The 23,128-nt window shown below is 47.1% G+C and overlaps 2 protein-coding genes, 1 long non-coding RNA gene and 1 other non-coding gene across 9 annotated transcripts; 1 reads left to right on the top strand and 3 right to left on the bottom strand.

The window, feature by feature from the left end:
* Positions 1–147: 147 nt before the first annotated feature.
* Positions 148–3,031, bottom strand: PRAF2 (PRA1 domain family member 2). The gene is made up of 3 exons (XM_045538395.1): positions 2,710–3,031; positions 1,377–1,594; positions 148–958 (listed from the first exon to the last, which is right to left on the bottom strand). The coding sequence occupies exons 1-3, from the start codon at positions 2,886–2,888 to the stop codon at positions 819–821; spliced, it is 537 nt and encodes a 178-aa protein (XP_045394351.1). The 5' UTR covers positions 2,889–3,031; the 3' UTR covers positions 148–818.
* Positions 3,032–3,338: 307 nt separating this feature from the next.
* Positions 3,339–8,322, bottom strand: WDR45 (WD repeat domain 45). Of its 6 annotated transcripts, none has more exons than XM_045538393.1 (11): positions 8,213–8,319; positions 6,892–6,963; positions 6,693–6,767; positions 6,500–6,604; positions 5,508–5,613; positions 5,293–5,387; positions 4,720–4,799; positions 4,400–4,608; positions 4,219–4,320; positions 3,989–4,134; positions 3,339–3,749 (listed from the first exon to the last, which is right to left on the bottom strand). In XM_045538393.1, exons 2-11 carry the CDS (start codon positions 6,944–6,946, stop codon positions 3,640–3,642), a joined length of 1,083 nt encoding a protein of 360 aa, XP_045394349.1. In that variant the 5' UTR covers positions 6,947–6,963; positions 8,213–8,319; the 3' UTR covers positions 3,339–3,639. The 6 variants fall into 6 exon arrangements, with proteins under 6 accessions (XP_045394349.1, XP_045394345.1, XP_045394348.1 ...); XM_045538389.1 differs by having other exon boundaries at positions 5,508–5,616; XM_045538392.1 differs by having other exon boundaries at positions 5,508–5,616; positions 8,246–8,269.
* Positions 8,323–8,352: 30 nt separating this feature from the next.
* On the top strand, positions 8,353–23,012 carry LOC123628582. Its single transcript, XR_006731699.1, has 3 exons — positions 8,353–8,457; positions 21,428–21,507; positions 22,726–23,012. It is a non-coding gene; the product is annotated as an uncharacterized LOC123628582 (long non-coding RNA).
* On the bottom strand, positions 13,466–13,592 carry LOC123628986. Its single transcript, XR_006731861.1, has one exon. It is a non-coding gene; the product is annotated as a small nucleolar RNA SNORA27 (small nucleolar RNA).
* Positions 23,013–23,128: the final 116 nt, after the last annotated feature.

Consider the following 23,128-nt stretch of genomic DNA (forward strand, 5'->3'; position numbering starts at 1 on the left):
CACTGAAATGTGCAAGAACTTTACCCAGGAGGCCCAGGTTGGCTTGAGATGCAACAGCATTTATTGTTGCAGCAACACTGATACATACATACATATATATATATATATATATATATATATATATATATATATATATGCCCCATTCCCAGTCAGGGCCTACCCCCACCCCACCCCACCCCTTGGTCCTTGACACTGTGGAACATCGGGATGAGGGGCAAAATCCCAAGTAGAGCTGGAGAGAGGCAAGTGAGACTGGTGAGGGTTGGGGTCACCTGGGACCAAGGGTTCAACAGTCAGGATAACGGACTCTACCCAGATGGGGGCTGGGAACACTTGGGTTTGGGGTTCAAGATTTGGCAATACCTTGACCTGGGTTCCAAGCTGGGGTAGGGGTCTGGAAGAGCTTTGGTCCAGGGTTCAATATTTGAGAATGCCTTGCCCCAAGCTCTGGATCTGGGGCTGTGCATAGGAGACCGTGGGTCCCAGATCTGGGCTGAGGGAGTGTCTTTGGGTCCACAGTTTGAGATTGGCCATGGATGCTCTGGTCTCAAGCCCCAGTTTTGGGGCTGGATGTAGGTGACTCTGAGTCCCAGGTGCAGTACTGGGGAGGTCGGGTCTTTAGGCAATGGGGACTAGGTGTGAGGGATATCCTAGTTTGGGACCAGGATGCAGGTAGGGTGGCCAAATATTTCCTTGGTTTTTGACTTGGCAGGGGTCTGTCTCTAGGTTTCTATTATAAGGGCTGGGAAAGGGATCTGAGTATGGGCTGGGGGCTGGGGGGTGGTATTCTCCAGGTCCTGGGTACAGTTCCCAGGCCCCTAGGATCCAGCCTCCTGCTCTTGTCCCAGCGCCTCTAGTAGCAGGCCCATTGGTGTCCGCTTGAGACCAATGCTCTCGATCTTGTTCTCAATCTTGTTCTTAAGGTTGCGCAGGCGCAGCGAGGCGTGCACCAGGATCACTGTGGGTGGTACCGAGAGGAGGGGGTCAGTGGGTTGGCCTGCAGCCAATCGGGGCCCACTGAAAGGAACTGCGCAGGCAGGCCCCGTGGAGTGGTGAGGGGTCACGACGCCTCTGATCCTGAAAGCGTGGCCGAATAATTTCTTTTGCAATGGGGCACGGCCAGGGAGGGAGCCCAGTAACGGGGACGTGGACAGCGGAAGGCGCTTAACACCAGGAATGAGACTCTGAAAGGCAGTAGTAAGAAGGGCGTTCCCAGAAAGGGGGAGTGAAGCCAGGGCGGCCGCTTTTAACGGGGGCGTGGCCACATCTCCTGGGCTTCTCAGCCCCCTCTCAGCTCGGGAACCAGGGCAGGGCAGCCGGCGCCTTAGGAACGCGCTGGCCATTTTCCTGGCTATCTTGGGGTAATAGAGACTCACGAAGCACTGGCCCGGCGATGCTGAGCAGGAAAGTGCCAGCGCCGCCCACGGCCCAGAGAACGAGGAGGCTGACGGCAAGCACTGCGGCCAGGCAGGCGGCGGGGTGGCTGCGGCGGCAGCGGCGCACGGCTGCGCGGGTCTCAGCTGCCCACACCAGCACGCCAAGGGCCACCACCACTGTCAGTGCGCTTAGGAGTGTGTGCAGCGGGCGCACGTACCTGCAGGGACAAAGGACCTAAGCTAGCCGGGCAGGCGGGGAAAGGGCCACCCGCCTTCCAGGACCACCATCTACCCGATCTTGGGCCCCAGGAGCCATGGTCCTCGGCCACCCGACACTCCAGCCTGGCAAATACTCCCACCAGCCCTGTCTCCAACGGGTCCATCCTGCAGGGCTTCCGACTCCTAAGACCCGTGTGGACCCTCATTTCCTCCCTGTCAATTCTACAGTCCCGTCTTCCTGAGGTCCCCCTCATCACGCCCTCCCATCCCGCTAGACCCCTGGGGCTCCCAGGCCGTCCCTGGTCTTTCCTTCTATCCACGCAGGGCCCCTCTCCAGCCACCCGGCTCCCAAACTTCTTCCGCAGATCCTCTTCCAGGCCTTCTGTCTCCACACATTTCCCTCTCCCCAGGTCCTGGGTCTTTACAGGACTCCCTTCCAGGCTTCCTCCACTTCAAATGCCCCCTCTAGATTCCTCCCCTCATCGTTGCTAGAACCCCTTCCAGGCCTTCAGTCCCACTCTCAACTTCCAGCCCTACCCAAGTCCCTCCTCCAGATTCTCTATCCCTTTCTGGTCTCAGGCTTCCCAACCCCCGGTCCGCCCTCTGGGCCCAAGTTCCCCAACAAGTACCTGCTCCTGGCATGTTCCAGTCACAGCCAGGCTGTCCTCCAAGACCATATCCTCGACAAGTCCACCTTCCAAACCCTTCAACCTTACCATGTCCCTGTCCCTGTCTGCCTTAAGTCCTCCAGGTCCGCCTTAATCTGGCTCCATCACTCACATCACCCTCCCCAGCCCCTAGGTACTCTCATGTCCCTCTTTCAGTCCCTCCTTATTTTCAGGTCCACCTTCCAGACAACTTTCCCTTTCAGTTCCACACTTTTCTCCATCCTCCCCAGTTCTTCCCTCCAGACCAGCCGTCCCCTGCAGGCCCTCCTTGTAACCAGATTCCCCCTCCTTCAATTGCCCCCTTCCAAGCTCCTCAGGCCTAACATCTCTACTGAATTCGCCCTTCTCGGCCTTGCATTCCCCCTCCCGGTCCTTAAAGACCCGCGGCCCCACCCTGCAGACGTCCCCGGCCAACCGGCGCCTCCCTTCTTCCCTCCCCCCCTCACCCGGCCAGAACGATACTGAAGCCAAAGCAGAGAAGGTAGTTGGTTTGGTAGTAGAGGAGGTTGTTGATAACGCGGTGGCACCATCGCTGCGGGTCGCACGGATCCGGAGCCGCCAGACGCGCCGACCCCAAAACAAAGTCGTCCAGGGCGCGGAGCGGTGGCAGCCGCACCTCCGACATCCTGCCGGTCGATGTTGCTGGACCAGCCAGAAGGGTGACCGGACTACAACGCCCGTTATGCCCTGAGCCGCCGCGGGGCCCACCGGGAGATGGAGTCTGGACTCGGTGGCTACTATTCTAGCCACCTAGCTGAACTGCGCAGGGACAGCAGCGCACGTGACCGGAAAAGCAAATCACAGGCTGTAAAGCAGCAAGGGCTGCCGGGAAATCAAACCTCCGCCACGGGGCGAGGGACTCCCAATCCCTTGGACTGCTCGGCGGCCCTGGGCGGGACACCACGGGGGACTGTTCTGGGCGGTGCCAGCGGCTCCAGCGCACAGTAGCCAGAGATAAGAGAGGAGGGACTGTCTGAAGGACCCGAGCTGGATTCCACGTCCTTCCCGTCAGAGTCCAGGAGGGCCACACCTCTCCTGGAAGTTCCATGCCCCACCCCTGAGGTAAAGCCATAAATGCCATTCAGGGCCTTTTATTCAATTCATCACATCAGAGATCATCTTTTCCTGGGAAGCTTTTAAAAATCCCCAGGTTGGACTAGGACTTTCCTTCGGGGTTCCTGGCCTGGCCCTTCGGGCACAGTCATTAATAAGTGCTTGGGGGAAGTGAGCTGTTTATTTAGACATAGCTCTGCTGAGTGAAAAGTGGGCACTGGCCCCGTTAATGCTTGTTGGCTGGTGGCTTCCACAGCACTCTACTCTCAAGGCTAAGCTCTGTTATCTGCCACTGCAGGTCCCTAGCACAGCTCCCAGGGTCCTTAAAAGTCATCATCATCACAGATGTCAAGGTATACGTCGAAAGCTTCTCTGTTGCAGTTTCCATCAGGAGTGAAGACATATTTGTGGAAGGTCCCATCTACGCAGATGGCTAGGGGAGGAGAGAGGGGTGGTAAAAGGTTAGAGGCTGCCACAACCACACACTCCCACCCTCTTAGGTGTCCCATGGCCTAGGGTTTTCCTCCAGGCCTTTGGCCAAGTGCCATCTCCCTTATTGATGATGAAGTTGAGCCACACACTCTAGCTTCCCATAGCTCTAAAATTCCTTCAGGTCCAACCTGCAGGCCTTTGCCCATGCAGTACCCCAACCACATGGCTACTCCCACTCACCAATGACAGAGTTGACGTTCTTGGAAGTGTTGCGACCAAAGGCGCAGATGCAGGCTGACTCAGCAGGCACAGTGAAGCTTGCCAGGCTCCACTGAGAGTCCACGTACTGCCCAATCATAGGCCCCACCTTGCCCACGCGAGCCAGCCTGCAGGCAGCACTGGCTAAGCCCAGGTGTGGTACATGAGCAGGGGAAAGAGGGGTGTGGTGGGGTGGGGAAGGGGATACTTACGCGGAGCGGCGGTTGAGGCGGGTATCCTTGAGAGCAAAGATATGGACGGTGCCCTTATCACTGGAAGCACAGAGGAATGAAGAGTCGTGGCTGAAGTTAATGCTGGAAGACAGAGCAGCAGTGATGCCCACATGTCACATGGCATGGGGTCACCAGCCCACAATGCATGCCTTGTGCTCACCAGTAGAGGGTAGCAGGGTCAGTGCCTCGGCGCAGCTCCACCAATTTCTCCTTGGATTGCGTGTCAAAGAGGCGAATGAGGGTACCCTTCTGGGAGGCTGAGGCTACTACAGTGCCTGGCTGATTCAGGGACACGCAGGCTACATCACTCTGATGGGCATTAATGGTGAACGGAGCAGAGGAGGTGCCAGGCTTTGTGCTTGCCAGGTCCTGGGGTAGAAAGGAGCAGTTCTGGTTGGGGGCTGTGGAGGGGAGGGGCCAAGAGTCCACAGGGAGAGCCAGTCCACCCACCTACCCACCCTTGTCCCCTGGACAGCTCACCACAAGTTGCAAACTCCCGCACTTGTGCCCTGGGAACACTAGCAATTGCTTTTCCAGGCTGGGGCAGAGGTCACAGAGCCCTAGGGTGTGAAGAGGAAGGTAGGGTGGGCTGGTGAAGATGAGGCAGGGTCTCAGAATGGACAGAGCTGGATAGGGCCAGACTTCAAGCCCCCATGATACATGTCACCCACAGGACCCTCAAGGGGTTCAGCTCAGTTGCATGCCCCATCAGCTACCAAGGTCCCCTTCTTCCCTGTGCAGCTGTGGATTCTAATAAGCTGCTATGACAGCCCCAGGAGGCCCAGGGATCCCTGAAACACCCACCATGTCCTCACTAAGTGTTTCTTCTGCTCTGCCATTTGGGAGCACTCAGGAGTGGGGCAGGGCATAGGGTGGGGAGAGAGAACTGGCTGAGGGATGTAAAGATGGATAGACTGTGAGCGTGAGCATCGCTGCACACTCTCCCTCTTTCCCAGTTCCTCTGTGCATGTCCCTTCCTTTCTCTCCTCATCTCTGTTCCTCTGCCCGTCCACTGTCTGACACCCTTATACCTGCATATTTGGGTCCTCTTACCCTTGGGGTTGTCCCGTGTATCAAACTCAAACAGCTTCCGGGGATTGTCGGGGAAGGAGTACACGTAGATGCGGTTCCTCAGCACAATCACGATCCTGCGGGCCTCACAGAACATAGGATGGCCATGAGGGGAAGGCAGAAAGGCCAGGCGGGACTAACCCTCTCACCTGCTATGGGTACCTCCTACCCTCCACCCCAGTCCTCCTCAGGCTCACTTGTCATGACGCATGCGCACAGCCAGCACTGGCTTGGTGAAGGTGAACTCCAGCACCAGCTTGTCCTTGGAATCCTTGCCCTCCCGGGCATCGTCCCAGATCAGCACTGCTGGGCAGGTGGGTGGGTTGTTGGGGCCAAGGTTTAAGGTGAGGGCCAGCCCTGGTGACATAGGACCCACTCCTACTCCCCATGGGACCTCAACCCACTTGCTTAGCCTTTTGCTAAACACCCAATGTCAGCCTCACATAATGTGAACACTTAGGGACATGATCCCTGAGAGAACCGGTTCTAGAATTCTTACATACAGATGAGGAAACTGAGGTTCGAGGGGGTTGAGTGCCTGGCCAAGGAGCTCACAGCCAATTAGCAACCAAATAGGGACTCACACTCAGGCCTGTAAGTTCCCGTCAGTAACTATTTCTGCCTCCTGGGTCCTAGTCCATACCCCTAGGAGATTTCTATGAAAACTCCCAGGGCTCTGTGATTCACCTAAGGCGACTCCTGCCATGTCCCAGAGGGATCAACAAGAACAACCCTTAAACCAAGATGGCATTTGAGGCTCAAACCAAGGGGGCATTGGGGAGACAGCTCCAAGATTTTAAAACCTATTGGTTGTATGACCTTGGATAAGTCACTTAACCTCACCGGGCTTCAGTTTCCTCGTTGGTAAAAATGGGGATAATGATACTTCCTACTCCATAGAATTACTGAGGATTAAATGAGTCAATACATGTTAAGTGCTTAGGACAGCACCAGGCTCACAGTAAGTGCTCCATAGGTAAGGATGTGGCATACAGGAGGCACTCAATAAGTGTTTTTAAAATGAAAACAACACCAAGCTTCTCAAGCTGTAAGGTCCATGACTTCCAGGCTGTAGGCCTCACTGTGTGACTGAGGTGCGGTGACATCTTCATCTGTCAGTGCCTCGGGGTGCCTGTGGGAGGCCAGGAATCCAGGGAATCTGGGCCAAGGGCAGGATGAGGCCACTTACCTGATATCTCTGAGAACTTGGGGCTGCTACCACCGCCCACCAGGGCCAGAAGGTTGGAGCGATGCAGCATCTCCACCAGGCCCATGCTGCCCACCTGCTCATGGTCTGGACAGGGACCAGGGTGTCAGTGGAGGTGGCAGCCAATGCCCAGCCCAGCCCTTCTGCCCATTGCTCTCCCCCACCAACAGCTCACCCAGGTGCCCTTTCTCCATCAATGGCTCAACATTGTAGATGCGCACACCGGTCTCCATGGCACAGCAAAAGCAGCCTGGGGGGTGGAAGGAATCCAGACTGCCTCAAAGAATGCCCAGGTGGGAAGCTGGAAGCCCATGCCCACCTCTGACCCTCCTCTCCCTCCCTCCCAGTAGGGTACAAATGCAAGCTTCTCTCACTTTGGTCTTGGTTGAAATGCAGGCTTGTCACTCCTCTAAGTGGCTGCTGAGTCATGGTCCAGGATTGCTCTCCTGGACACAAATGGGATAGAGATGGGAAGAGTCCTGGGGTCTCCCCGCCTAAAACTCCTGTCCCCAACTGATTTCTTCTTCCTTTTCCCACTCTGCTAACTACTGACTCTGGCAGGACAGCAAAGAAGATAAAAACAGAGGGAGAGTCCTGGGGGTCTCACCCTTGGGGATGTCCTTTTAGCTACCAAGACCCCAAACAGCATGGCCAGGAAACTCCCCCATTTTTTCACATTTGGCCAACCCCAGCTCCAGGCCTGCAATGACCCCACCTCCTCCTTACACGCTGGCCTTCACTGACTCATCAGGAAGCAATGAGGAAGGGGTGCCCCGGTGATATCTCCAACCTCAGCCAAATCTTGGCCCCAATGCAGCACATGGCCTGGAACCACTTGCAACCCACTTCTTATCTTCACACCTGGACCTAGCACCCAACTCCACCTATCAATAAATAAGGAAAAGAGCACCTCTTCTTGCACCTTCATGACTTGGCCCTGAGACTGCTATGCTCATACCTTGCTCATTCCCAACCAGGGCTAGCCTGGATGTTCCCGTAGATCTCCCTTATGCCCTCAGGCCCCTACCTAGGGATTACCCTATCAGTCTAAAGTCCCTACCCTGAGACATCTTCTTTGTGCTCTGCTGTCCTTGACTCCAACATGACCCACCCTCAGGAATGCCATCCCCCTAAGATTCCTTCTCTAAACCCCTAGCCTCTCTCCAAGACCCTGCCCAAGGGCACCCCCACCCTCTCAAGACCCTTGCCCAGAAAAAATCATCCCAAACCCCTGCCCAAGAGGATCTCAACTCCCTAAAATGCCTAACCAGGAACCCATGCCCCAAGATTACTGCCCTAGAGCCTCCATTCTCCCTTTGAGCCCTCATGTCCCCAAGAACTCTGCCCAGGCACACCCTGTCCCCATGCTCCAAGAGCCCAGACCTCCTACCTTTCCCCCGTGTAACACCGTTCACCAGACAGACCGCTTCACTCCCATTATTTGGACAGCTCCACCTTCCAAGACCCCTGTTTTGAACCTCCATTGCAAATGCCCGCGCCACCCAAGAATTCTGCCCAGAAAGCCTCACCCCTCTCCCAAGACTGTCCTCGTACTTATTCCAATGCCAGCACCCACTCAACACCCCTGTCCTAGACCCCCACCTACCAAGACCCCCTACTCAAAAGACCGTCCCCCTAACCCACACCCCAAGCAACCCTGGAATTGTGCTCCAGCTTGCTGCCGCTGTCACCGACCTGACGTCCGCGCGTCCCCGAACGCGGCCCCACCTGTCAGTGCCGCCCGCGGCACGGCTTTCTGACCTCCCGGGCCTTGGCGCCCGGCTCCGGTGTTTACATCAGGCCCCACTTCCGGGGGAGGGAGTCTGTGACCGGAAATGACTCATCCTGGCCGGAAAAACAGGGCCACAGTCCTCCTTGCTCGGTTCTCCGGTTTTTGGAGCATCCAGAACCAGCGCGGAGGGCGCCGGGAGCGGAGGAAGGTCGGCTGGGGGATCCGGAGGCAGAGGAGGCTCCCCGCGAGGGCAAGACTGTCTGAGGGAACCGGGGAGGGGGAGGGGAGAGACAGAGCGAGCTAGAGCGCCTTCCCCTTGCAAAACTGCCGGGCAGCTAACAACTCGGTAACCTACTGGGGAGCTAGAGGTGTTAACCCTTGGGGCTAACAAGGCTTGGACCTCCAAGGTTGGCTAGAGTAGCCGCCCCCGTACGCATTACGGAGTTATCCTAGACTTCTAGAGGTGGTGGCTCGAGAGGCTCCAGGCAGGGGTGGACCTGGAGACCTTTCAAGTTGAGAATTTATCCTCTTAGCCAGGGGAAGCCAGGGATGAGATTTTGCTTGCTTTCTCCCACCCTACCTCCCAGCTCTGTTTTATTTACAAAACAAAAAATAGGTTTTTGTACAGCTGTTGTGTACACATAATAATTAAATAAAAAATTTAAATAGTTTTGATGGTAAAAGATATGAATGCTTACTGTGAAAAAGGCCCCAAATTATGTACATACTAGAAGTATTTCAATTAAACTTTAAATTTTGAGATAATATAGTTACGCAGTTATAAGGAATAATACAGAGAAATCTTGTACTTTTACTGACATTGATAAAATCCGCCCATCCTTTTTCTTAAAGTGTTGTTTTGATGCTTCTATTTTTTCATACATTAATAGATAAGGACATCTGTTTAACTCATCCTTTTTAACTGGTTCGTGATATCCTATGATATAAGTGTAGTATTGTTCAGCTCTTCCCCTATTGATGGCCATCTGGGTTGTTTCAGATACTGTGTCATTTAACATCCACGGACATATTTACTTGTGAATTTTGGCCCTGTATATTCCCCTTGGTGGGACTCCATTGCTGTGTTTCTCAACAAAGCCAGTTGTCTGACTTTCTTCAGTCTCTACTTCCAAACACCCCAGAGCATATTTAACTCAATTTGGTTTGGCAAGATCATTGATGAATAATAATCTTGCCAAACCAGCAATCACTTCTCTGCCCTCACTTGTGATCTTCTAGTGCAATCCACAGTTTCTTGCTCTCACTCTCCTGGTTATCTTCTCAATCTCTGGCTGTTCCTCCAATTGTATCCAATTTCCAAATATTGGAGTATCCTTGTTTATGATCCTGACTCCCCTTAATTTTTTGCCAACGTTCTCTCACTAGGTGACTCCGTCTTGTTTCATAGCCTTAATTACTGCGAATATTTGGAAGATCCTCTGATTTAGGCCTCTAGCCTAGACCTCTTTCCTGGACACCAGACTCACGTATACTGTGATAACCTGTTTGACATGTTCATGTGGATGACTCAGGCTTACCCATGCACACATCTCTTGCATTTTCCTTGCTCAGACACCCCTCTATTGTCTCCTTCATCTCAACCAATGGCACAAAACTCAGTTTGTCAGTTGAGTCAAAGAGCAGATATATCATGCTAATTTGTTATTGTTTAGTGGCCTGATCATAGCTCACTGCAGCTTTGAACTCCTAGGCTCAAGTGATCCTCCTACCTGAGCCTCCCAAGTAGCTGGGACTGCAGGGGCATGCCACCACACTCAGCTAATTATTTTTTTAGAGACAGGATCTTGCTATGTTGCCCAGGCTAGCCTTAAAACTCCTGGCCTCAAGAGAGCCCCATACCTCGGGCCTTCCAATGTGCTGGGATTACAGTTGTGAGTCACCATGCCCAGCCCCAGATTGAATTTCTAAAGATGAAAAATACGGTGTCTGACATGAAGAATACACTGGATAGGATTAATGACTAGACTTTGCAGAAAAGAAAGATTAGTGACCTGAAGTCATAACAATAGAAACTAACAAAACGAAACACGGAGAATAAAAGAGTACAGGCCGGGCAAGGTGGCTCACACCTGTAATCCTAGCACTGTGAGTGGCCGAGACAGGAGGATCTCTCGAGGTCAGGAGTTCAAGACCAGCCTGAGCAAGAGCGAGACCCCGTCTCTACTAAAAATAGAAAGAAAAAAAAAGAAAGCAATTATATGGACAGCAAAAAATATATATAGAAAAAATTAGCCAGGCGTGGTGGCGCATGCCTGTAGTCCCAGCTACTTGGGAGGCTGAGGCAGAAGGATCACTTGAGCCCAGGAGTTTGAGGTTGCTGTGAGCTATGCTGACGCCATGGCACTCACTCTAGCCCAGGCAACAGAGTGAGACTCTGTCTCACAAAAAAAAAAAAAAGAAAAAAAGAATACAAAAAAGCATAAATGAGCTGTGGGACAATTTCACGTGGCCTAATATACAGGTAAATTGGTCCCCAAAGGAGAAGGGGGGACGGAAAAATATGTGAAGAAATAGTCCTAAAACTTTCCCAAATTAATGAAAAATATAAACCCACAGATCCAAGAACTTCAACAAACTTCAGCGCAAGAAACATGAAGGATACTACACAAAGATACATTGTAATAAAATTGTTCCAAATCAGTGACACACAGAATATCCTAAAAGCCCCCCAAGAAAAAAGACATGTTATCTACATAAGAAAGAGAAGAATAATGTCAGATTTCTCATCAGAAACAATGCAAACAACACAGTAAAGCAACATCTTTAAGGTAGTGAAACAGGAGTGTACTGGAATGGCAGAGTAAGAAACTCCAAAAATCCACTCCTTCATAAAAACAATGAGAACACAGCCAAATGGCCAAAATCAACTTTTTGACAACTCTAGAAATTAGCCAAAGGCTTCTGAAAATCTGAGGACCCTTTGTTCAAGACAGGCAGTGGAATATTGGTAAGAATGAGCTTTGTGGCATTTTATGTGCCCCATTCCTGTCCCCCACTCACCAGCTCCATGGCACCAGTGAAAACCAGCAGCCCAGCAGAATGGAGGGAGGAAAAAGGGCTGGGAGCTCCCTTCATTTCCAGAGATTTGTCATTCTTTTTTTAACCTTCATATGTTTGCATATAACGTGAATAACTTCCAAAACAAAACGAAATATTTAGTGAGAAGAGTGGCATTGTTCTAGAGTTCTACAAATCTCTTTAATGTTTGGCTTAATAGAAGGCAGCTAGATTATATTATTTGTTTCTGCATTCAGTCTCTTGTGATGTCACATACTGTGTGACCTCTGGAAAACCCTACTGTACACTTGTGAGAGAATGAGTGTGCAAAAGGCAAATAATGTCTTAATATCATGAAAATACTTTTGGCCTCCCAGACCCCCAGAAAGGGTCTCGAGGACTCCCAGGAATTGCCAGACCACACTCAGAACTACTTATCTAGGCTGTTAAAGCTTCTGATTGTAAAGGTACCCTTCACTGTCACCTCCCCAACGAGTGTTTTGCCTCACCTTTTTCCTGCAGCAAATAGGGTTTAACATGTTACTTAAATTGAGATGGGTTGCTAAGTCTTATGTTCTTTTTACTTTACTTTTCAAACTTGTGGCTACTTACTCAATGCTGTACATTAACAGAACAGAGAATGAGGAAAGATGTATATTTTTGTCAAAGTTATTATGAGGAGGGGTCTTAGGATTGAAAAGGACAAAATTCCAATAACCTTGTTGAAATCCAAACTTGGATGAAAGGGTAGGCATTCCAGATTTGTGGGAATGAGTTGTAATGATCTATACCTCAGTTAAAATCTTCCTCAATTTTGCTTGCAGTCACTGGCAGGAAAACAAAGATCTTCCTCAAAACATGAATCTTGAAGCTAAATATTACTCTGCTCAGATCCAGTTGAGGCATCTTTAATATTAATATTTAATATTAATATGTAACATTTAAATGTTCGTTTTTGGAACATTTGACCTTCTTTGTGGGTGTACTTCACTGAACTAATCTTTCTGTAATGCATCTTGGAAAATGCATTCAGTTTGTGGATTGAGGAATTAAGTTTTGCTGATAGTTTTTTCTCCCCCTACTCTGATATTTTGAAAAGCAGCATCCTGATTTCCACGTGCCTTCATTTAATAACTATTCATTGAACATTCATTCATTTATTTTTTTATTTTTATTTTTATTTTTTTTGAGACAGAGTCTCACTCTGTTGCCCAGGCTAGAGTGCCGTGGCGTCAGCCTAGCTCACAGCAACCTCAAACTCCTGGGCTCAAGTGATCCTACTGCCTCAGCCTCCCAAGTAGCTGGGACTACAGGCATGCGCCACCATGCCTGGCTAATTTTTTTCTATATATTTTTAGTTGTCCAGCTAATTTCTTTCTATTTTTTTAGTACAGACGGGGGTCTCGCTCTTGCTCAGGCTGGTCTCGAACTCCTGACCTCAAGCAATCCACCCGCCTCGGCCTCCCAGAGTGCTAGGATTATAGGTGTGAGCCACTGTGCCCGGCCTCATTCATTCATTTATTCAACAAATATTTATTGAGTGCCCACAGCATAGAAGCACACCATACCAGGTGCTGGGAATAAAACCAGAAGCAGAACAATATCCTTGTCCTTGGTGGAGAAAGACAATGAAATATATCCTATGGAAAGAAAAAAGATTGGGGGAGGGGTGGGAAAAAAGGATTAGGAGATAGAAAAGGCTAGGGTAGGAGTACGGATTGTTATTTTATTTGGGGTGGTCAGAGAAGCTTCTCTAATAAGGTGACATTTGAGCAGAGACCTGAAGGAAGTGAGGGAATGAGGTGTGTGGATATTTGGGGGAGAAGCATTCCTGGCAGAAGAAGAACAGCAGGGATATCAATGTGGCTTGAGCAGGTGAGGTCATGGAGGTATGGGGTAGGGCCAGATAATGGAGGGCCTTATAGGTTATTTTAAAGCCATTGGCTACTGTTTAGAGCGAGATAGGGAATGATTTGGGAGGTTTGGAGAAAGGAGTGAGACATGATCTGAGTTTTTAAAATTTTTATTTATTTTTTTTCATATATATATTTTTAATAAGAGATGGAGTCTCACTCTTGCTCAGGCTGATCTCGAACTCCTAAGCTCAAGCGATCCTCCCGACTCAGCCTCCCAGAGTGCTAGGATTACAGGCATGAGCCACTGCGCTGGACCTTTAATTTTTATTTTTTTCTATTTCCATTTGTTTGCTTTGACGGGATACAAGACAAACACTAGTTTGCCTGAGTTTTAAAAAGGATATTTCCTTTGCCCCACTTGAATGACCAATAAAGACATAATTCCAATTGGTGATCTGACTTTTAATAAGAGCCCTGGCTTCTATGTGTAGACTAAGGGGGGAGCAGAGGAAGGAGGAAGCAAGAAGGGCAATTAGGAGGCTATTGCAGTAAATCAGGCAAATAGTTTTTGGTGGCTAGGACACTTGGCAGTGGAGGAGATAAGATGTATTCTGGAATTATTTTGCAGGTAGAGCTGAAAGGATTTGTTGATAGATTGGGCATAGGGTGTGAGAAAGATAGGAGTTAGGAATGACCCCAGGTAGGTGTGGGTGTGGTGACTAATACCAGTAATCCTGGCACTTTTAGAGGCTGAGGCAGGAGGATCGCTTGAGGCCAGGAATTCAAGACCAGTTTGGACAACATAGCAAGATCTTGTCTCTCTTAAAAAAAAAAAAAAAGACTCCAAAGGTTTTCAAAAGTTAGGCGGCAGCTGGAGGAGCAGATTTGGGAGGGGAAGAAATTGGAAATTTGGTTTTGTTGTCAAGTCTGAAAAAGTTTATGAGATAAGTATGGATGATGGATGTTGAGTAGGTGATTGGATATGATTAAAGATCAGGGGAGAGGTATAGCCTGGAGATACTGTCAATCTTAAATAATAACAAGATTCAGAAAATCTGTTTAGTATAGTGTTTATTTGAGCCCAAAGCTTAAGGATGGCTACCTGAGAGCATAGATTCAGGTTGCCCTGAATCTACACTCTGATTAGCAGCAATTACAAGGGGGTTTTATTTATTTATTTATTTATTTATTTATTTATTTATTTATTTATTTATTTATTTATTTATTTAGAAACAGGGTGTTTCCCTATTGCCTGGGCAAGAGTGCAGTGGCATCATCACAACTCACTGCAACCTCAAACTCCTGGGCTCAAGTGATCCTCCTGCCTCAGCCTCCTAAGTAGCTGGGACTACAGGTGTGCACCACTGTGCCCAGCTAATTTTTATAATTTTTTAGTAGAGATGGGGGGGGGTCTCACTCTTGCTCAGGCTGGTCTCGAACTCCTGAGCTCAAGCAATCCTCCTGCCTTGGCCTGCCAGAGTGCTAGGATTACAGGCATGAGCCACCGCACCCAGCCCACAAGTGGGTTTTTAAAGAAAAAAGAAGAGGCAGTTCCTAAATTGTTTACCAAGTACTTAACATTAAAATACCATAAGCTATCTTTTAAATTTTTAAACATAAGCTATTGATTGGATATACATTGTTCTTTGTATCACAAATTCCAGGAACCTAAAGATTGTAGGTGAGGCAGCTAGTCAGGATAAAAATGACTTTAAACAATTGCCCCAGGCATGGAGGAGCATGACTTATTTCTCCCATACTCATGTCTCCCTGGACCTGATACATTTTGTATACCTTACATAGCTTGGACTGCTCTGAGCTATTTTTCTTTTTTCAAATACAAATTTAGGAGCCATAAGCATATGGGTGTTATTTAAAACCATGAGACTGGAGATCACCTAGGAAATGAATGTAGATAAAGAAGAGACCAGGAGACTAAGTCTTGGGACACTGCCAAGGTACAAAGCTCAGGGGAACGAGGAGAAACCAACAAAAGACTGAGTAGGAGCAGCCAGTGAGGTAGGAGCAGAACCAACAGAGAATTCCAAGTCAAAGGAGAAAGCATGTCAAGAAGGGAGTCCGAGGGTTGTGGATTAGTGTTAAGCTGATTTAGCATTGTCTCCCCCACCACCATGCTTGACTAGCTTAAAAAATAAGAAGGCAAGATTGGAGGAATAGCCTCCACATGTACTCGCGGTCAAATTGGCACTAACTGATCAACACTATGGTCCTCACGTGGTAGTAATATTCTCCAGGGATTAGGGGGTGGGGTGGGGGGGGTAAACTCACAACTAATGGACCCAGGGAGCATTGTAGAGGGGAAGGGCATGCCTCTAATCCTCGCTTGGGTGAGGCAAAGACATAAAATGTAACCAAAATGTTTGTACTCTCATAATATCCTGAAATAAAAAAAATAAGAAGGGAGTCTTATTTTTGAGAGAGAAAGATGAGGAGCACCCACTGTGTGCCAGCACTAGGTATACAAAGGCGAAGCAGAATGTCAGGTATGTTGTAGGTGTTAATGTATTTTTTTTCAATTGTAGTAAAATACGCATAAAAATTTACCATCTTAATAATTTTTAAGTGTATATTCAGTAGTGTTGCGTATATTCTTTTTTTTTTTTTTTTTTTGAGACAGAGTCTCACTCTGTTGCCCGGGCTAGAGTGAGTGCCGTGGCGTCAGCCTAGCTCACAGCAACCTCAGACTCCTGGGCTCAAGCGATCCTCCTGCCTCAGCCTCCCGAGTAGCTGGGACTACAGGCATGTGCCACCATGCCCGGCTAATTTTTTCTATATATATTTTTAGCTGTCCATATAATTTCTTTCTATTTTTAGTAGAGATGGGGTCTCGCTCTTGCTCAGGCTGGTCTCGAACTCCTGACCTCGAGCGATCCTCCTGCCTCGGCCTCCCAGAGTGCTAGGATTACAGGCGTGAGCCACCGCACCCGGCCTAGTAGTGTTGAGTATATTCTTATTGTTGTTTGTCAACCTGAAATAACCAAAGGATTAGAATCCAATTTTAAACAGTTTATTCAAGCTGGGAATGACCATCCCAGAAACCCAAACTCCAGAGAAATGAGGTCAGTGTTCTGAAGTTCAAAGTTAAGGTCTTGTTTATATAGGCATAAAACAAATTTAGTAAGATTATAAAATTTTCTATTCAATGCTGGTTTATGACTTATAAGGATTTAATTAGTTATAGTTTGTTTCATTTCCCTACAGCTTGTTTTCATTTCCTTTACAATTTAAAAGAGTATAATTAATATTACATGTTACACAATGTGGTCGTAATGGAGTCTTTGTGTGAGAAAGGAAAGAAGGAAGTTAATCTATAATGAAGATCAACAGTGACGAGGGAAGGGGTCTTGTAGGTAAGGAAGAAGACTAATCTATAATCAGAGAAGCAAAGGTTACAGTTGCCTGTCATGTGACTAAGGCCCCATGCTCACATTCTTTTCAAGCTCAAAATGATTTAAAGTTCCAATAGCTTAGATTTTTAGTTACTTATTTTCACATGTGCAGCTGATCTCTAGGACTTTTTCTTCTTGTAAAACCGAAAACTCTATACCGTTTAAACAACTCTCCATTTCTCCCTTCTTCCAGCCTTTGGCAATCACCATTCTACTTTGTTTCTATGAATTTGACTATGCTAGATACCTCATGTATACCTCATGTGACTTAGCATAATGTCTTCATAGTTCATCCAGGTTGTAGCATGTATCAGAATTTCCTTCCTTTCTAAGGCAGAAAAATATTCTGTATGTATATACAGTACTATTCATGAAAAAAGAAAAGAAATAGAAAAAAAAGAAACCACATTTTGCTTATCCATTCATCAATGGAAATTGGATTACCACCACTTTTGGGGCTGTTTTGAATAACACTGCTATGGATGTGCAAAATTTCTTAGATACCTTTATTTCTTTTTTAAAAATTTTTATTCTTTCTTTCTTTCTTTCTTTCTTTCTTTCTTTCTTTCTTTCTTTCTTTCTTTCTTTCTTTCTGTCTTTCTCTCTCTCTCTCTCTCTCTCTCTCTCTCTCTCTCTCTCTTTCTTTCTTTCTTTCTTTTCTTTCTTTCTTTTCTTTCTTTCTTTTCTTTCTTTCTTTTTTTGAGACAGAGTCTCGCTCTGTTGCCCGGGCTAGAGTGCCATGGCATCAGCCTAGCTCACAGCAACCTCAAACTCCTGGGCTCAAGTGATCCTTCTGCCTCAGCCTCCCGAGTAGTTGGGACTACAGGCATGCGCCACCATGCCCGGCTAATTTTTTCTATATATTTTTAGTTGTCTGGCTAATTTCTTTCTATTACATATTTTTAGTTGTCCAGCTAATTTCTTTCTATTTTTTAGTAGAGACGGAGTCTCGCTCTTGCTCAGGCTGGTCTCAAACTCCTGAGCTCAATTGATCCTCCTGCCTCGGCCTCCTAAGTGCTAGGATGATTCTGTTTTTTAATGTTGGTGGAGCTGCCAAACTGTTTCCCATAGCAGCTGCCCATTTTATATTCCTGCTAACAGTGCACAGGAGTTCCAATTTCTCATCAGTACTTGTTACTTTCTGGGGTTTTTTATAGTAGCCATCCTAATGGTCGTGATGCCCAGAGAATTGTCATTCTTGACTTGTCTGGCAGTTCCCTGGAAACCTCCACTTGCAGGCATTGTTTTTATTAGATCTGACTCAAAGCTCCTTATTTATTTTTTTATTTAGATGAAGGTCTTGCTATATCGCCTGGGATGCTCAAGAACTCTTGGCATCAAGCAGTCCTCCCACCTCAGCCTCCGGAGTAGCTGGGATTATAGGCATGAGCCACTGCACAAAACCAAAGCTCTTTTAAATAGGTTTGAATAGACCGGGCACGGTGACTCACACCTGTAATCCTAGCACTCTGGGAGGCCAAGGCTTGAGCTCAGGAATTTGAGACCAGCTTGAGCAAGAGAAAGACTCCTTCTCTACTAAAAATAGAAAAATTAGCCAGGCCTCGTGGCAGGAGGCAGGAGGATCACTTGAGCCCAGGTGTTTGAGGTTGCAGTGAGCTATGATGACACCACTGTACTCTAGCCTGGGCAACAGTGTGAGACTCTGTCTTAAAAAAAATGTAAATAGATTTGAATAACCTTTTCAAGAACAATCAGTAGTTAGCCACCTCAGTGGCATGTGCCTAAAGTCCCAGCAACTTGGGAGGCTGAGGCAGGATGATCCCTTGACCCCAGGAGTTCGAGGCTGCAGTGAGCTATGATCATGCCACTGCACTCCAGCCTGGGAGACAGAGCAAGACCTCTAAAACAAACAAACAAAAAACCAATCAGTGGCAATTGTTTAAAATCATAGCTGCCTGAGGTGTTGAAATCAGTTGGAGCAAACAAGAAGCTGACCAAAAAAAATGAAAGGACAAGCTGAGGAATGAATGAGATGCCATGAAAAGTTCTGAACATATTCCTGGAAATCTGGAAGGCCACATGCATATGCATCTGCAGGGCTGTGAGCATGCCCAGGAAAGAAGCAAGAATGCCCTGAGCTCTCACTTCTGGGTGACCTTGAGGCTATGTATAAGGAAAAAGTGAAGGATAAGGCAGAGTCGTGAACTACCTGAGGTAGTGCTCAAGGCATGATCCAACACACACAGACACGCCTTAGGTAAAGGTTGGAAGACCTAATGGTTAAAGCTATTTAGGGAAATCTTTGTCTAATCACTAACTGACCACTGAGCTAAGGAGGACTTCAGTGGCCACACATAAAAAATACAGACATTATAGAATTAGTTCAGAAATGTCACTAAACAATCAGTAGCAATAACAACAGACAACAGCCACAACAAACCCTGGGGAGGAGAGAATCTGAATTTCAGAGTTGCCACATTATTAACAATGTCCATATCTAAATATGCAAAGAAACTAGAAGGTATGACCCATACAGAGGAAAAAAGGCAATAAATAGAAATTTTATCCAAGGAAGCCCAGATGCTGACCTTACTAGACAAAGATTTTGTGTTTTTTGAGATCACAGTCATTGATTTATTTCACATTTTATTCTCATTACATTGGACTAGGCGAAGAGTCGTGCACCTGTGTATAGATTATTTTATTCTGTTGCTTTCAGACAGAATTGGGATTCAGGTTCTCATTGTCTCCAAGTTCAGGATCTGGATCAGAATCAGAGGAGAGTGACCGCTGCTGCAGGAGGCTGGGAGCTGCTGGGGAAGAGGCAGCGAATAGGCATGGAGCTGACCATGAAGGCTTCATGTTCTAGGGCTCTCATCTGGGTACCTGAGGCTCCTGCGATATAGCTCATGGGTGGAGGAGCCCACAGGGGCCCCTCAAATTGAACAGGGATGACACAGGCCTGGGGCTGGATGTCAGGAGTTGGAAGGATGATCACATCTGCACAGAGAGGACCTTCCACCTGTGTCCCAGAACCCTTTGTAGGGCCTCTCCATGAGGACAGGGCCAAGGCTGGCCCCTTGGCCTCTGGCTGGTCTCATGAGTAGTCCAGTAAGTGTTCTGTGAACTTGTGATCATTTGGAGCTCACTGGTTCCTCTTTCTGTCCCTCTGCTTGAGATGCTGGGCGGTTGCTTTATATTGTTCATGATTCTTCTTCCTCCACTCTTCAAATTTAAGAGATTTTCATTCTTTTAGGAAGCTCGGGATGTCCTCGTTATTCTAAGGGTTACTGAACTGGTCTGATGGTTTTTCTTGTTTTCTTTTTCCTCCTTTATTTTCTGAGGGTTTCTAGTCATTTTAGTCCGATGTCTCACTTTCTCCATTTTCACTCCTGAATTTTCTCCTGGAATTCTCTTCACTGCAGCTGCAGGGCCTAATAATCCTGGGTTAGCAGAGCACTAACACTTACTCTGCCCTGATGATATCCAGGAGTCAGGAATGTGGAAATGTGCTTGCTCCTCCATGCTTCTGACAGTCTCTGTAAAAACAAACAAACAAACAAACAAAAAAAACCCCTTTTTTTTTTTGAGACAGAGTCTCACTCTGTTGCCTGGGCTAGAGTGCCGTGGCATCAGCCTAGCGCACAGCAACCTCAAACTCCTGGGCTCAAGTGATACTCCTGACTCAGCCTCCTGAGTAGCTGGGACTACAGGTGCACACCACCAGGCCGGCTATTTTTTTTCTATTTTTAGTAGAGACGGGGTCTCATTCTTGCTCAGGCTGGTCTTGAACTCCTGAGCTCAAGAGATCCTCCCGCCTCGGCCTCTCAGACTGCTCGGATCACAGGCGTGAGCCACCACGCCCGGCCTCCCATATCTCTTACTACCACATGTATCATCAGGGTTCAACCAGAGGAGCAGAATCAGTAGGAGTTATACATGAAGAGATTTATTGCTGTTATTGCTGGTGTAGAACGATACTGTGATTACTGTAGGTTAATATTGGCCATCTTATTTCTATTTTTTTATGTTGGCCATCTTGCTAATGCTTACCAATCGCAGTGGTGATTGCAGGCATCCTTGTTCTCAACCTAAAAGGGCATACATCTAAAATTTCTACATGAAGTATGGGGCTTGCTGTGTGTTTTTGGTACATAACTTATATAAAGTTAGAAAGTTTTCTTCCACTCTTATTTTCCTAAGAGTTTAAGAATCATAAATACCAAATGCTGTATCTTCATTAATCAAGACAGCTATATGATTTTCTCCTTTATTATAATGAATTACACTACATTATATTAATTTTGTAATTATGTAGGTTGCAGACTGCTGACATCTTGAATTTTCACATGGCAGAAAGAAAGAATGAGAGAGATCTTTGGGGTCTCTTTTATAAGGGCACTAATCCCATGCATGAGGGCTCTATCCTCATGACCTAATCACCTCCCAAAGGCCCCATCTCCAAATTCCATCACATTGAGAGTTAGGTTTGAATATATGAATTTTGGAAGGACACAAACATTGAATCTGTTGCATAGGCCTTTACCTTCTGCAAATAAACTGCTCTCATTAAACTTGACACAATACTGAAACCTCTTTCTCAGCACCTCCTATAGCACTACTCCTTCTCTACTCCCAGAAGTCAGCATTTGATAGAGTTGTCCTCCCTCACAAACTCTACTCCATGCCTCATATCTTTCTCTCTCTTACCCCACTCCAGTCTGGCTTTTGTCCCCACCTCTTGAATAAAATTTCTCTCTGTGACATTATGAGTTCTCCTTTAGACACATTAAGGTAAGATACCCAAAGCTTATAAAAATGGAGAGGTCTACTAGGCAGTGGGTTATGTGGTCCAACTTTCTTTTGGTTCATATTTTCTTGGTATCTTTTTCCATCCCTCCATTTTCAACCTTTCTTCATGGTTTAATTCTAGGTGTGTTTCCTGTCACCAGTCTATAGCTGAATCAACAAGAAGGATAAATACAATCTGATAACCTCTATCTTTAATTTAATGTAAGTTTCATTTACATTTATTTTGTATTAATCTATTATTTTGATTAGTTATGTATTTTGACTTATTTCTACAATATTATAGTTCCTATTCTTCCTTTCCCATCATAAGCTGGTTTGATGAAGTTTTCTAAATTGTGTATCACACATTTTATTTTTTCTTTTGCTGATTTGAGAGCTATAGATGGTATTGGGTTTTTTGTTTTGAGACAGAGTCTCACTTTGTTGCCTGTGCTAGAGTGCCGTGGCTTCAGCCTAGCTCACAGCAACCGCAAACTCCTGGGCTCAAGCAATCTTTCTGCCTCAGCCTCCCGAGTAGCTGGGACTACAGGCATGCGCCACCATGCACGGCTAATTTTTTCTATATATTTTTAGTTGTCCAGCTAATTTCTTTCTATTTTTAGTAGAGACGAGGTCTCGCTCTTGCTTAGGCTGGTCTCGAACTCCTGAGCTCAAACGATCCGCCCTCCTTGGCCTCCCAGAGCGCTAGGATTACAGGCATGAGCCACCTTGCCCGGCCTATAGATGGTATTTCTCTTTATTTACTGGTTTCCCTTAATTTTTAAAGATATGTCCTAAATTACAAGTTTTAGGGCAGGTGTGGTGGCTCATAACTGCAATCTCAGCACTTTGGGAGGCTGAGGTGGGAGGATTGTTTGAGGCTAGGAGTTTGAGACCAGCTTGGGCAATGTATGGAGACCCCATCTCTAAAAATAATTAAAAACTAGCTGGGCGTGGTGGCATGTGCCAGTAGTGTCAACTACTTGGGAGGCTGAGGCAAGAGGATTGCTTGAGCCCAGGAGTTCCAGGTTGCAGTGAGCTACAATGATGCCCCTGCACTCCAGCCTGGGTGACAGAGAGAGACCCTGTGTCTAAAAAGAATTACAAATTTAAAAAGTTTATTGTCTCAAGTTATTCAGTGTATGTATTCTCTACCTATTCTTTCATAAGAAAAAGATACAATAGAATCAAGAAGAAGATTGTAGTCATCTTCTGACATTGGCTCCCAATGATCCCTGCCTTCTGCTATTTACACCATGTGGAATTCCCTCCACTTGAGTGTTGGCTCAACCTAGGGACAAGCTCCTAATGAATAGAATACAAACAAAGTGATGGGATGTCACTTCCATGATTAGGTTCCAAAACAATATGACTTCTGTCTTGATAGTACACTTTCTCTCTCTGTCTCACTGTCACTCTTGTTTGCTTTCTCTGATGAAGCCAGCTGCCACATTGTGAGCTGCCCTATAGAGAGGCTCCTGTGGCAAGAAACTGATGCCCTCAGTCCAGCAACCCTCAAGGAACTGGGACCTACCAACAACTAGGTGGGTCAGCTTGGAAGAGCATCCTTCACCAGTCAAGCCTTCAGATGAGTCCACAGCCCCAGCTGACACCTTGTTTCCAACCTTGTAAGAGATCCAGAGGCAGAAGACGTGGCTAATCTGTGAGCAGATTCCTGACCCACAGAAACTGTGACGTAATAAATGTATGTTGTTTTAAGCTGCTAAGTTCTGGAGTAATTTGTCACATAGCAATAGATACCTGACACAAAGATTTTTTTTTTCTTTGATGACTCCATTTAGCACATGGAGTGACAGGGTATGAACTTTGGTATCAGACGAGC

Source organism: Lemur catta, chromosome X (assembly GCF_020740605.2).
Source record: "Lemur catta isolate mLemCat1 chromosome X, mLemCat1.pri, whole genome shotgun sequence".
In the NCBI taxonomy this organism is placed as follows: domain Eukaryota; kingdom Metazoa; phylum Chordata; class Mammalia; order Primates; family Lemuridae; genus Lemur; species Lemur catta.

Bases quoted from the DNA above. Each gene is read 5' to 3' on its own strand.
- WDR45 (XM_045538389.1), bottom strand. From the start codon at position 6,946: ATGACTCAGCAGCCACTTAGAGGAGTGACAAGCCTGCATTTCAACCAA. The intron at 6,605-6,692 runs GTGAGCTGTTGG...GTCCCTGTCCAG, and splicing joins GATGGAGAAAGGGCACCTGG to ACCATGAGCAGGTGGGCAGC. The intron at 4,135-4,218 runs GTAAGTATCCCC...TGCTGCCTGCAG, and splicing joins CGCCTCAACCGCCGCTCCGC to GCTGGCTCGCGTGGGCAAGG.
- PRAF2 (XM_045538395.1), bottom strand. From the start codon at position 2,888: ATGTCGGAGGTGCGGCTGCCACCGCTCCGCGCCCTGGACGACTTTGTT. The intron at 1,595-2,709 runs GTGAGGGGGGGA...TTGTCCCTGCAG, and splicing joins TTCAGTATCGTTCTGGCCGG to GTACGTGCGCCCGCTGCACA. The intron at 959-1,376 runs GTGAGTCTCTAT...TACCACCCACAG, and splicing joins CATCGCCGGGCCAGTGCTTC to TGATCCTGGTGCACGCCTCG.